This window comes from Vanessa cardui, chromosome 20 (genome assembly GCF_905220365.1).
Source record: "Vanessa cardui chromosome 20, ilVanCard2.1, whole genome shotgun sequence".
Taxonomy (NCBI): domain Eukaryota; kingdom Metazoa; phylum Arthropoda; class Insecta; order Lepidoptera; family Nymphalidae; genus Vanessa; species Vanessa cardui.
The window spans coordinates 6,610,792-6,625,058 of NC_061142.1; the positions used below are offsets into that span (position 1 = coordinate 6,610,792).

The 14,267-nt window shown below is 31.2% G+C and overlaps 1 protein-coding gene across 1 annotated transcript in view; it reads right to left on the reverse strand.

The window, feature by feature from the left end:
- Positions 1 to 14,267, reverse strand: part of LOC124538631 (neural cell adhesion molecule 1-like) — a 158,477-nt gene that overhangs the window by 23,015 nt on the left and 121,195 nt on the right. Inside the window, exons 4-6 of the mRNA XM_047115751.1 lie at positions 11,315 to 11,523; positions 4,386 to 4,496; positions 981 to 1,187 (exon numbers count right to left, since the gene is read on the reverse strand). Of these exons, the coding sequence (XP_046971707.1) occupies positions 981 to 1,187; positions 4,386 to 4,496; positions 11,315 to 11,523 (527 nt within the window). The remainder of the gene's footprint in view (positions 1 to 980; positions 1,188 to 4,385; positions 4,497 to 11,314; positions 11,524 to 14,267) is intronic.

Genomic DNA, 14,267 nt, shown 5'->3' on the forward strand with positions numbered 1-14,267 from the left:
CAAATGCAAATTTAGAACAGGAAGATTCAGTGGTCCCTGCCCATGACTTCGAACAACCAATCCTCAGGTAACTAAATATACGAAGCTACTGGTGAACTTGACTAAGTATTTTTTACTTAAAAATATTTTAGCTAATCTTCACTTAATAGATTGTTACTGGCCATTTATCTTAATGTCAATATATTTTTCGTAAAAAAAAAACCTAAAAGAAAAGGAAAAATTTTTCTCCAAAGAGGTTTACATCATTTTCCAGCATCGCGTTTTCTCATCTTCCTAGAATTTGTGGTTTTGACCTTTGCTCGCAATAGGTTATATATTTTACTTATGTTTTGTTATAACGCTAAAATGTCTGTGATATAAGTGCTCGATAAAAAAAAACATTTTACGCAATATCATGTTTTAAAATAATTCATTTGCGCTTGTAATATATCATATATTTTGTTTATTAAATAGACAACATTTACAATTAGAAAAAACAATAATTGGACGAAACTTAAGAATGAAACTATATATTACAAGTTGTGAGACTAAATTATGAATATAACCTACCTGGGCAGAGGTCACCGAGAAAAATAATTTAAAAACTTTGATTAATTTAAGCGATATAAATATAAAAACTTTTAGTCGTAAATATTTAAAAAAAAATGTGATCACGTTATATAAACCTAAAAAACTTTATCAATTTTAATATCAAAATCAATGACTTAAGTTATACAAATATTTAGTCTTTAAAAGTAGAATCGAACTTTTTTCACTCCTAGTGTCAGTCTTGACTTTGTTATTTACTGTTATTTAAATATATACAAACATACGCTGATGTGTTTGATTTGTATGAAACATAAGTTGTTTTATCACGTACGTGCGACTTACAAAATATTTTTAAGAGATATTTTTAAATAAAAATGATATCAGTTCAATCAAAGGTGACCAAAACGAATCGTAAATATTAGCAGAGATATAACAAAAGTCAAAATACTTACAATTAATTTCGAGTCGAACGATTTTCTCTTGCGCCGGCACAAGCAACGTGTTAGAAGCTCGGCATTTGAACGTTTTATTCAGATCCTCTCTCTTCACATGCTGAAGCTCCAGCCTGTTCACCACCACGTGATTATCCGTCTTTTCGCCAATATACTGTGGAGCTGGTGTACCATCTATCAACCAGGTCACTATTGGTTCTGGACGACCTATAATAAAATTAAATATTATTAACTCTAAATTGTATCGAAATAAAACTGAATTGGAGACCGTCGTGAGTTACTTGATACAAAATGCAGCAAATTCTAACTACCCCTAGGAATTGAAACGAGGACCTCAAGTTCTGCCATATAAGCTTCTGTAAGACTAACCTCTCTAAGGTATTTATTGGCGAGCTGTACACAATTACAATACAGTAAATTTAAAAGAAAACCAGTCATACCAATTGTTTAATATATTAATAACTAGCGACCAACACCCCCCCCCCCGGCTTCGCACGGGTGCAATACTGATACTAAATATACTACAAAATTTGTTTATTTACGATATCGCATTACAAAATTCTTAAATTATCAGTGTTTCTTGACTATATTGTCCATGTATTATACACAAAAACCTTCCTCTCGAATCACACTCTATCTATTAAAACTGCATCAAAATCATTTGCGTAGTTTTAAATATTTATACTTACAAAGGGACATAGGGACAGAGAGCGACTTTGTTTTAATATTATAGTGATAATACTTGTATGTGTTGACATTGACACTTAAATCATTTTTTCTAATACTTTTGTGACAATTATTGTTCTGAAATAGTACAGACGTTTTTCCTATCTCATCAGGTATTAAGACAAGTGATAAGGTTTTATTACGTTAATCGCAGAGAGTTTTGCAGATAGAGTACATATTATAAGAAGTCAGCGTTAAAATTTGGCCCGACTCCAGGTAGGCGAAGACTTTACTCGTGAAAAAGCTATTTTATGAAAATGTTAAGAATTTTTCTCAAAGTACACATTTTTACACTATTTAATTAGAGTATGGAATGGACCGAACGTGTATTGCTGCTTTATATTTACAAATGTCAATGAGTTATTTTAATTATTTAATGTATCAAGACCGATTATGATTAAGTGAAGTATATGATATGAGTAAGAAAATTTCGTCATAGTTTTAAATTTCGAATCTTAATTAAAATATATTAACTAACATACACAGTCACATGTAAGTAATGTTGTTAACTAAACTTACATTTACTATGGAAACTGAAATACAAATAATTTAATTCAATTTATAATCACTTCGTAACCACATTTGATAAAGGTTAGCGAGCAGATGTAATGTTAATACAGCCAAATTAATTAGTGTGTACACTACTTTATTAATTAATACATACATACTGTGACTAAATAGTCATGATACTTTCTCTTTAAATTGGTGTGATGCGTTTGTAAAAGAATGGTTTTGTAGTATAACGACAGGCAGTATCTATGTTTAATTTGTATTTGTTTATGTTTGCAAAATTTTTGTTGCAAGCCAACATCAAAATTTCAGTTTGAGGATTATTTTTTAATATTATTATTTTATCACCGCATTCGTAAGCAATGTAAATGTCTGTCTGAAACGTAGTCGTAGATTCTAGCCGGACTTTCGAAACGAGTCTTTTGAGGTACGAGAACGAACGAGAAGTGTCCCCCACACTTCGTATAAAGAGGGGGTAAAATGGTTCAAAATTATTCAAAAAATCTTCTTAAATAACTTAATATAATATTGATATAACTTTGATATTTGTTATCAACATTCTGAGACTTTGTTTTTTGGTATGACACGACGTCAAATCGATACAAAATGTGTATAACAAAATCACTGATTGACAGACACCGAATAATTCCAACATAAATATACACAATTGCTTTCATATTGACCTGGTGTATGCCCGCTGCATCATCAAAATTGAGCACACAGGCAAAGATAATCCGTAAAGGTACAACGAACCATAAATAAAGTTTGACACTCGTAGTTCTTCCTGCGTTTATTATAAAGACTATAATACAATAGAACTGCATTCTCTCGCGTGTCGCCCACCGTACTGGCGCACCGCCAGCCGTCCATACTGCGGACTTTTCAATGAAGCCATCGGAATGGAATATCTCTTCCAATGTTTCCATAAAAGAGTCAAGCAATAGAAAAATCGAAGAGTGGTAATTTCAGTTAGCTCGCCGAGACGTGCCAAATGCATTATCGAAGTTTAAATTATATTTTGTTCAGAAATATAAAATGTTCAAAATTGTAAATCATTTTATGGAGAAAATTTTACGTCTCCTTGATCTTTCTGGAATTTTCTTTTAACCTTCAAATATTTTTTTTATTCTTCTAATGATGCTTAACAGAGTCAAATTAGAATGTTATAATATTATCTACTTCAAAATTCTCTTGACAAATCCTAAAATTTCCCGAATTATATTCCAATCCTATTTTATAATTTAATAGTAATTAAACTATTCTACAGCTTAAACAGATGTACTTTAAATAAGTAGTAACCACCTGTAATAAATTCGAACATTATGTCATAAGTTTAGAAAACATGGTTCCATTATATTCTCTCGTCAGCTTAAATCAGATTTTGGAATCAACACAATGTACCTGTCATACAACATTAAATTGGAAATGATGTGCTCTAATAACTTATACCACGCGTCAATCGCCAAAGTTTCAAATGTCAAAACGGCAATAGAAAATTTGACAAATGAGTACATGAAATCAATCGGGCATAAATTCATGTAGTCAACGTTGTGCGTAATGCTACGCGAATAATTTCTACTTCATTTAAAACTAATATTTACTCACGTTTCGAAAATAAATTAATTTGTACAACGGTCATTATAGCGAGTGTTTTAGATAGATGTACAAATATAAATACATACAAAATACGAATTAAAACAATTTCTATAAAGGTTTTGTAATAATAGGTCTTTATAGTCACTCTTGGCTCCAGATATAACATACTAAATATACATACAGCTTTTTTTATTGTATAGGCTGGCGTTTTGGAAAACATTATATCATAAAAAATGTCGTATTTTCGTGTTATATAATATAAATATAATTAAAACTAAATATAATTAAAATATAAATAAACTCTACTACAGAATGAACATTTATTTACATCATTCAAATTTGTAATTAAAACCAGACCAAAACTACGATCAAAATTTTGTTGATTTTGAAAAAGAAAATATACTAACTGTATTAAGAAATAAAAACTGATCAAAAATTTAAATTCTAGTGAGAAAAACTGGCAAGTAGCTCAGTTGGTATCCTTTTTAAACCTTTCAAATGAGTAATATAAATTTATTACTAATAATTTATTACTAATACTTGATGTATAAATATACATTCAAAAAGACTTACCTCCTCGTACTTCACAAACGAGCACCAATGCGGCCCCTTCCACTAGAGGGCCAACAATACCCGATACGTCAGCTCCTGATTTGTCGTACAACAACATTTGATGTGGAGGCACTACAACAGAAACAACAATATAAATACTTTATACCAAGAGAAAATAATATTAATTATCTTGTAATATATATATGTAATAATTATAATCTATTAAATCTAATTGTAATTTAATAAATCAACTTAACAATTCAATCATAATAACGATGATATATATTTTTTGTTTTGTTATGTATGATGCGTTTTTAATCAGTTTATAATTAAGCGTAGGTATATAATTGTAATTATCAGTTTAATAAATAAATGTTTTATAATATTAATAAACTTAAAATCTATATGTCAGATTTTTATGAAAATTTCTAACACATAATAATAATATAGATTGAAATCCACAAAAGAGTGTGTCGTGGATATTTTATTCCCTGTTTAAACCACGATAAACAAAAAAAAAACGCAAATATAATACATATTATTTAAAATGACCAAATGAAGTCATTATTTAATGTAAAATATTTTGATATATTGAAATAATTTTTTCTTTCTCTGTTCTAAAAAAGTTTTAAGTATCTAATAATACCCAATCAAATTAATATTGTTTAGTTTATTATTAAGTATTTTAAACTCATATTGATAAAAATAAACAAAAGAAAGCTGAGATGGCACTGTGGTTAGAACGACGCGTGCATCTGCCACTGCAAGCGCCACTATATATATATGTGTATCTCGTAATCGACCGTGAAGGAAAACATCGTGAGGAAACCTGCATGTGTCTGATTTCATCGAAATTCTGCCACATGTGCATTCCACCAACCCGCATTGTAATAGCGTGTTGGAATATGTTCCAAACCCTCTCCTTAATGGAAGAAGAGGCCTTAACCCGGCAGTGGGTAATTTACAGGCTGTTACTTTAAATTTTAAATAAAAGAAAGAGGAGGTTTTCATTCATTACTCATTTCATTACTATTCACTTTATTGATATCCACTAGATAGCGCTGATGTAAACACATTTTAATAGCGATCGCCATTATTGTTATACCCACACATACACAGACAGGAAGTCTGTCAGTTTTAGGTAGTATAATAAAAATAGATTAGTATGATTGATAAGTAACACGTGCCGCTATCCCAGATAGGTGAATATTTTCAATGTATGAAATATTAAAACTATTTTTTTTATCCCAAATTTGATTAATTATCATCGTTAATTGATCCACGAATCGTATCATATCGTGTTCGAGTTTTCGTATTTTTTTTATTTAATAAACAATATTGTAAATGAAAAATACAACGTTTAAAGGAAAAATGAGCTCGCAATATAAACAGACTTAACCCCAATGAAAACAAGAGGGGGAACGCTTCTCGCAGGGAGATAACAGAGAATTTTCTTATTATTTTACCGCATACTTAATATTGCTGATCGGCTTACAAGATTATAAGATATTACGACGTCTTCTGCATTATTATTTCACGCCTAGGTAATAGCTTTTGTTATTCCCATACCCTTATGATTGTTATAAGAATGTATTTAATTTGATAAATCATATTTAGACAAGATGTACCAATGGTTACAATGTGTGCTTCTTAACCGATGATTACGAGACCAAGTCCAAATAAGCATCAATTAATTTAATTTGTTAATTGATTTGATTTGTTTTTATAACTGTTTTAGTGAACATAGTAAGATATGCTTAATACACGTTTCATTTAATTGTAACTTGTTGACGCCCGCGGCTTCCCTCGCCTTTTATAGGTTTAGTTGTCATGTGTTGGGCAAAAAAGTGACTTCATACAGAATTTCATCAAATTCGGTTCGGTAGTGAAAGAGCGACAGACAAACAGAGTTACTTTCACATTTATAATAATAGTATATATTATATTCTGCCCCATCAGCCCGCATTGAAGCAGCGTGTTTGGGACACGCCTTTTCCTCACCGCTAAAGGTCTTAGCTTAGAAAAAAGGTTGTATGTTTAGCTATTAAAATAAGTTTACAATAAAATAGTGCGCGCTCAACTAACAATTGCTTTACTTATAGCTCATATTGCATAGTGAACATTAAAGCCGACTGTAAATTTCTCTCTGCTGGGCTGAAGGTCTCCTCTTCCTTTGAGGAAAAGGTTTGGAACATATTTCACCACGCTGTTCCAAAGCGTGTTGGTGGAATACACATGTGGCAGAATTTCAATGAAATTTGACACAGGAAAGTTTCCTCACGATGTTCTCCTTCACCGCCGAGAAGGAGATGAATATTCACGCACATGAATATTCAGTGGTGCTTGCCTGGGCTTGAACCCGCAACGATCGGTTAATATGCACGCGTTCTAACCACTGGGCCATCTCGTCTCTAAAATGAGCGTTTCATAATTGTTATAGTAATAATCTTCCTAATAATTGTAAAATTTGAGCTGGTACTTTAACTAAATTTAAAATTGAAAGTATTAAAATTGATTTACGTCATTTCTGAAAATAGTAATGTTATCACTTATTCCCTTCATATTATATATTTTATTATCTATGGTACAACCGAAACAAATTTACACAACTTATAGCAACAGATGCAACGTCTTACAGAGATTGTACTAGGTATATCATATAATTATATAGGTAGCAACGTTTCATCCGCTTGAAATTTAAACTTGACATGAAAAACGTGTATTTGGTGTTCTTGTATAATAAACTAAGAAGAGGGCTTTATTGAAGAAGTTATGTGCGGATCCAAATTATAAGGAATATTTTCGCTTTTCTTACTTCCCTCTACATTGTTTATTCTATACTCCCAACACAGATTGCATATCTATTTGTTTAGTTTCGTTCGATAAAGGATAAAAAAAAATTAAGATTAATTGTAATTCACACACAAAAATACTTATACGATGAAAACTCCAATGAATAAAAAAAATTAATCAATCAAATATGAAATATAGATTTCTTAATAGATTACTTATTAAATAATTAAAAATCAAGACGATTTAAATACTGAATCAAATCAAATGACTATTCAAATTTATTATGTTGTTAATAGTCCCGTTATATTAACTAACATGTACATAACATAAACATTGAGTATATCAAATAATTAGCTTAAGTGTTACATTAAACATAATAAACTAAAGTTATTCGTTTATGTTGTACTGACTAACGATCCGCCCCGGTTTCGCACAATTGCAATGCTGATACTAAATATACTGCATGTTACAATGTTCACAGTATGTCAGCCATATTTACTATATTGTGGATGTATTGTAATCACAAACCCTCCTCTTGAATCATTCTATCTATTAAAAAAAACACCTTCAAAATCCGATGTGTAATTTTAAAGATCTAAGCAGTGGCGTGTTTACAAATCTGCCGCTAGTAGGCTAGCAGGCTATTAAATTTTTGCCGCTCTTACTTTTTTTTGCATCATTTATGATTTGTGTTCTATCGTCCCCATTACATCGGTTTTTTTCCCGTTATAGGTATATTTATAAACTAGTCGATATTTCACCTAGTTAGTCAGTTACTAGATTCGTTTTATATAGTGACGAGTATACGGATTACGGACGTAATGTGTAAGCATATAATTTTTTTTTACTCTTGTAAGATAATAACAAATTTGGGCTAAATTTGTCATCCCTCTAAATCTGCCGCCCTACGCTACATCCTACTTAACCTATTGGTAAATCCGCCAATGGATCTAAGCATACATAGGGACAGACAGCACAGACAATTAATAATAGATTCACCACAGAACAAGAACGTCAGTTATCAGTTGATAGCATATCATACGTCTGTTATTAACATTTCTCGAGCGAAATACGAAGTGAATTCTTATAGATTTCCACATGGTTAGAATTTCCACAATTAATTAATTAGTAACCATATCAATAGCAGTTGTGTCACATTTGTTGGTGTGTCGTGGATACTTTTCGATAAAATTATTGAAATGGAAATTCATGCGGTGTATGAATATTTTTGGGTTTGAAAAATTGAATCACCAATTCCTTTTAAGCGAAAGGCATTGAATGAGATGCCCTATGTAGTGGTTCAATAGTACGAAGTTTAAGCGAGAAGAACTACAGTTAAATTTTTAGAACGAAACGCCTGGAGTTAGGCTCGGATTCCATCATAAGACACTAATTACTGTAAATTGCTCATTTACAACAGCATTGTAAATCTGTTTATTTAAAAAGAGCAACTATGCGAGTTTCTTCTCGCTAGAAGCTGCTTTCCGAAACGGTGGTAGTATTTAATTATTGACGGTACAAAAATTACATTGTGAAGTTTACTAGAATGAAATTGACTTGATTTGATTTAAAGACAATGAGAATCTAGGCCGTTCTTCGTTGCTTTAGTAGATAAAAAAGTTTTGGAGGATCACCCTGTATTACAAAATATCTAATTTTGTGATAAGTTAATGATTTATTAAGCATGATCGCATTAAATGGTGTGTATGTAGGTCGACCTTAGTTGCATTCGTTGAAAAATATGTTTTGTAATATTATACTACAGGATGCCTACTTTCTTGCTAAGTTTATGATTTTCTAAGCCTGATCTTCAAATATAGCTATTTTTATCGCTTTTTGAAAAACAATTACAAGTTACATAGTAACAAGCGAAGTCATCACAGAATGTAACATGATCGAACGTAATGAAATCGTGTATTTGTTTTATTACCCCGTGAACGAGAATCCGTTGTTATAAAATGTAATTTGATTTATGACGATGTGAGCACACCTGATTACAGAACAGTTCTTTGTGGGAACGGGTCCTTTGCTAACAAAAGATATAAAGTAAATTGCCTCTTGGCACGAGTTGTCTAATGGATTTGAATGGAGTACACGTGGTATGAGGCTTACTTTAAATGCTTTGTTCCGAGTAAAAGAAAATTTTCCATCTCCTTTCGTATGTCTCGTCACATTGGATGGGGTAATTCCTTTGAGCGACGGTAGTTTAGAACGCGTTTAAACGCTTATATACGATTATCGTGTTGTACATCGAAGGAGCAATATGTAAACGTCAATCCGTTGAATATTCATTTATTGATCCTTTCTTTATCTATTGATAAATATTATGGTCTTTATTATAAGTTAAACATGTTATTTAATCATGGATCATGGTTTGAATTATGACATACTATTTATTCCTTTTGTTTTTTCAGCTCTATTTGTTCGACGTGTCCAAATATCTGAACATGATGCAGGCCGGTCTTCTGCTTCTGTTTATAAGTCTACTATTGGTGCATGATGATAGAATATGGCAAATTCATGGTACCTACCAAGACTGGCTTACGAAAGACACTACGATGTCTTTGGTTTTCATATGAAGCAACAGACGATTTCTTTAAATTTAAAGAAGACTAAAGGTTAACTTTAGTCTTAATAAGGTATTTAATTTTGTATAAATTTAAGAGAACGATGTCAGAAAACAGTACATTTCCAAAATCGTTACTCATGTAACATTATGCCAAATGTAAAATTTTTCACCTGTAAAAATTATCCTTTTTCCAAAAACTTCACGAAAACAACTGAATTCAGCGTAAAAAATGCTTTATTTTAAAAATTATAGAAGATCTGAAGAAGAAATGTGACAAGGAATATAGCAATAAGAAAACCGCAGCAAAAAGGATAAGAAGACATTGAGCAAAAAGTTGGAAAGTAAATTTTGACGTCTGATTATTGACGCTTAAAGCCAGATTAATGGATATTTTTGAAGCTTATGGTGATTATAATTATGATCTATGTGAAATATGCGACAGAAGATACAATTTCAATCATCAACTTTAATCGTTATTCACATAGACTGGTTATGCTGCTATGAATCTTGGAAATGTATTTCATACACGAGTTGATGATGATAATATCACTATGTGAACATTGTTAAGCCAGTTAGTCTGAATATATAATATGACTTATAACAAATCAGAATGATTTTTCATAGTGACTTAAAGTAAACATTTTGTATGGATTAAAGTAAAAAAAAATGTTTTAATACTTTTGAAAATTGATTATTGTAAATAATTCGAGTGACAGATGATGCTTTTTTAATGCCTTCGGTAAAATTATAGTATATTCACAATTAAATAAAATTGTATAGTTTTTCTCGAAATGATTAGCCTTATACATATAGACTTGAACTGATCCACTAAAGTCGACGTTATAAAACTTACTTCAGTCACTTACTTATAAATTTTAAAGAAGCTTAGTCAAAGCCGAGAGTAATACTCGTTTTTAAAACTTATTTTTTTTAAAACATTCAAATCTAATTTCCTGTTAAATCCTCCCTGTCTCCAGCAGATTTTATCTACGTCATCGCTGGCGTTTTTATCAACGTGGTCTGAGCATCGCCGACAGTTCATAATTAAAATGTCCACGGGACGTCATTACTCAGCCGCGATGCTCCCGCGACTCATCCATAATGACTAAATTGATTCCCTGTCGCAGTTTTATGAAATTTTCATTCGAAATGAAAAGTTTCATGACTTTTTTTATTCTCTACTTTTATAGGTAACTTATAGTGATTGCTTATAAAAGTCGAATTTTACGTTAGTATAATTATGAACCCTAATATTTAACATCATAAAATTAATAATAATTTTAGAGAAATTAAAAGTTAGACGGTTTGTTAGCATTAGAACCCTTTAAATTTTTATTTTGCGTTAAATATATTATAATTTATTGAGGAACGTTATAATACGTTAAGTATGCGTAATCTTTGATCTAAAATTATTAGTAGCCTTAAATGTCAACCTATCTGTCAAACTGTTCGCGAAAAGAAGTTAAAAGAACAGTCATTATAAAAAGATAAAATAAGATCTTAAAAGTGATACATTTATGTTGTTAATTATAATATTAATATTTAAATAAAACTCAATGTATACAATACATATTAAAAAAATTCTTACCTATAACAATAAGTCGAATCTGAAAATTTCTCGTTGGTGAGTTTTTGAAGTCAACGCGACATCTGTATACACCTTCATCGTCCAGCTGCACCGAGCTCAGTGTTAGAGCTGCTGGTCGGGTAACAGTTGCGAAGTAAGCCCGGGGCCCGAAGGCCCCAGGGTCAGACCACTGTAATGCTTTATTAAACGAACGCCCTCGCACGTCGAAACTGTAACAAAATGATTATTATAAGACCACTGGGAATTAATTTTTAATTTAATGGAAAACTAACCATTTCCCACAGTATAATTATTATAGTAAAAATATATTGCTCTTTAGGGACTAAATAACACCCGCGCACTTAATATAAAAATATTGTTATTGTTCCATACGATACGTGGCGCTGTATTTCATACTCGAAGTGTAATTATTTTAATGCTAATTGCGTTAACAAATCAATTCGAACGCAATACATTTCGAAATATATTTTGAAATTCCATTAAACTTAGTTATTTCTTGAAAAAAAATATCGTGTAAAAAATTTCCATAACACAATTTACTAACAAAACAATCAAGATGGCCACTCCGGTTTAATAAAAGCGAATAAATTGCCACGTGGGCCGTTCTTCGTTCCGAAATTTATTTTTTGCCCAACGAAGATTCTGTCAAGTTCTAGAACGAAAATAAGGAGGCTACGGTGAACTTTTTCAATTTCCGGACGAAGGGTACAGTTCTCAATTTACCGACCTTCATCCTAATTTATACACCAAGAAGCTTTGAGAGAGATGATTTGATTGTACACCCTGCTGTTCGCAGGTAAATTTAACAATTTAAGTAGGCTTTTTATGGAGGCATTATCCCCGCAGAACGTTCCTTTCGCTTTCATTTATTGTCGTGGATATTTATAATTGCGATTTCACGTAATTCTCTTCGTAAACAGGAACGGCGGTTATTTCAATATTGTTTTCGCCCGACAAATGAATCGCTATTTCTTTTCGAGTTTATCTTTTTAATTTCACCGGCTTGTATTTGACTTTACCTGTTAATATACCTACCGTTTAAATCTTTTTACTGAATTTAAACCAGTTCCACTGGATTTATCAAGCTGAAATTTGACTCACTGTTTTGTTACTAGTGACAATCATATTTCGCATACTCTTTTTTTAATGCACAATAAAAACTGGTACAATTTAGTAGTAAGTATATGTGAATCTTATCGTAAGGGACACTATCATATTTTTAATTTGTATTTATATTTAGGTATTCTCGTCATAGAAAAATATAATTTTATAATAAAAATAAATACTAACGGTCTTTATTCTTGATGAGTAAGAGAGCAAAAGTTTCGTTGTCAAGGTACCCTTTGAACATATAAGTGTGTTTTTAATAAAATACTACAAAGTTGCAGAAACTTAACAAATATATTATAAATTGTTTTTCAAATGGATATTTATATATTCCCATCTTATAAAAAGCAAGCGAGTTGAGATACCCCAGTGGTTATAACGCGTCCATCTTAACCGATGATTGCGGGTTCAGATCCAGGCAATCACCACTATATATATATATATATATATATATAGAGCATATATATATATATATATATATATATATGCTTAATTTGTGTTTATAATTCATCTCTTGCTCGGAGGTGAAGGAAAACATCGTGAGGAAACCTGCATGTCTAATTTCATTGAAATTCAGCAACATGTGAATTCCACAAACCCCTTCCAATTACAGCGTGGTGGAGTATGTTCCAAACCTTCTTCTTCATGGAAAAGTAGGCCTTATCCCAGCAGTGGGAAATATACAGACTCTTTGTTACCTCACTATTACTTTTTTATATATTATAATAATTGAAAAAAAAACAAGACGACGATGGCCGAGCTGACTCATAATATTTTTCGTTTGAACTGCATAAAATTATTATAATTTCAATTTAGACATTGCTTGAATCCCAATAACGATATTAAGGATGTTGCCGTCTACCGATTCAATAGATATTTTCTCGTCACCTAATTGAATTATTGTCTGTTCAACTTCCATAAGTTTATTAAAACATTTTGTCTACTTCTTTGATTGAAATACATTTTTATATTTCCTTTGTAATTTTATATATTTTTAATTAAGTATTTTAAAACAACAATCTCGAGTCAATTTGTTAATTAAAATCGATGAAGAAGCGATTTGAGAGACTGAAAAATAATATAACAGATGTTTATTCGATCGCTAATTAAATAATTTCAATAGAGGTTTCGTTTAAAAAACATCGGAAGCTATTAGGTTGTTTCAATAGAACTCGGAAAGGTCTTCCCTGGATCGTAAACATTTTCAGGCCCTAACAAAAGATAAAGATTTTTTTTTTACAACAGAGGCTAATGGAACTCGTAAGTGCTTTCAAGGGCTAATTTGATGTTTACGATTGAATGGGGCTGCCCTCTCAGGGCTTGAGGACAATAAAAGGTTGTGAACCCCCGCAAATCAAGTGTGATCGTTAACGAATCGCGTGAAATGTCTTAAGTGCGTTTCGTTGTAAGTGTATTTTCTGTACGCTAATTGGATCGTCTGTACTAGGCTTCCGCTTATCCGTTTAAGGTGACGCGAACGGTTCATTAGCACCGCCTTAACAGGCTTAATTATAAACCGGGAAAATTTTATTGTTCACAACAAAGTCTTTTGTTAAACATAAATAACATAAAATACAAGTAAAAGATTTTATAAAGACGTCTGTGGTTTGCTTTATCTTTGTGAACGCGAGTGGCGCCGTGGAGGAACAACCTTTATAATTTTCTATTAAATCATATTGAATTTCGTAATAAATTTTATCATCGTAATTCTCTAAATTATCCATATTTGAGTCTCATTATAATGATAGCGACATCTTGTACCAATCTTTCTATGAATTAATTATAAAGCATTTTTTATTTCATTCGGAAATATAACTTGTTTTTTTTTCGCAAATAAGAAAAATGC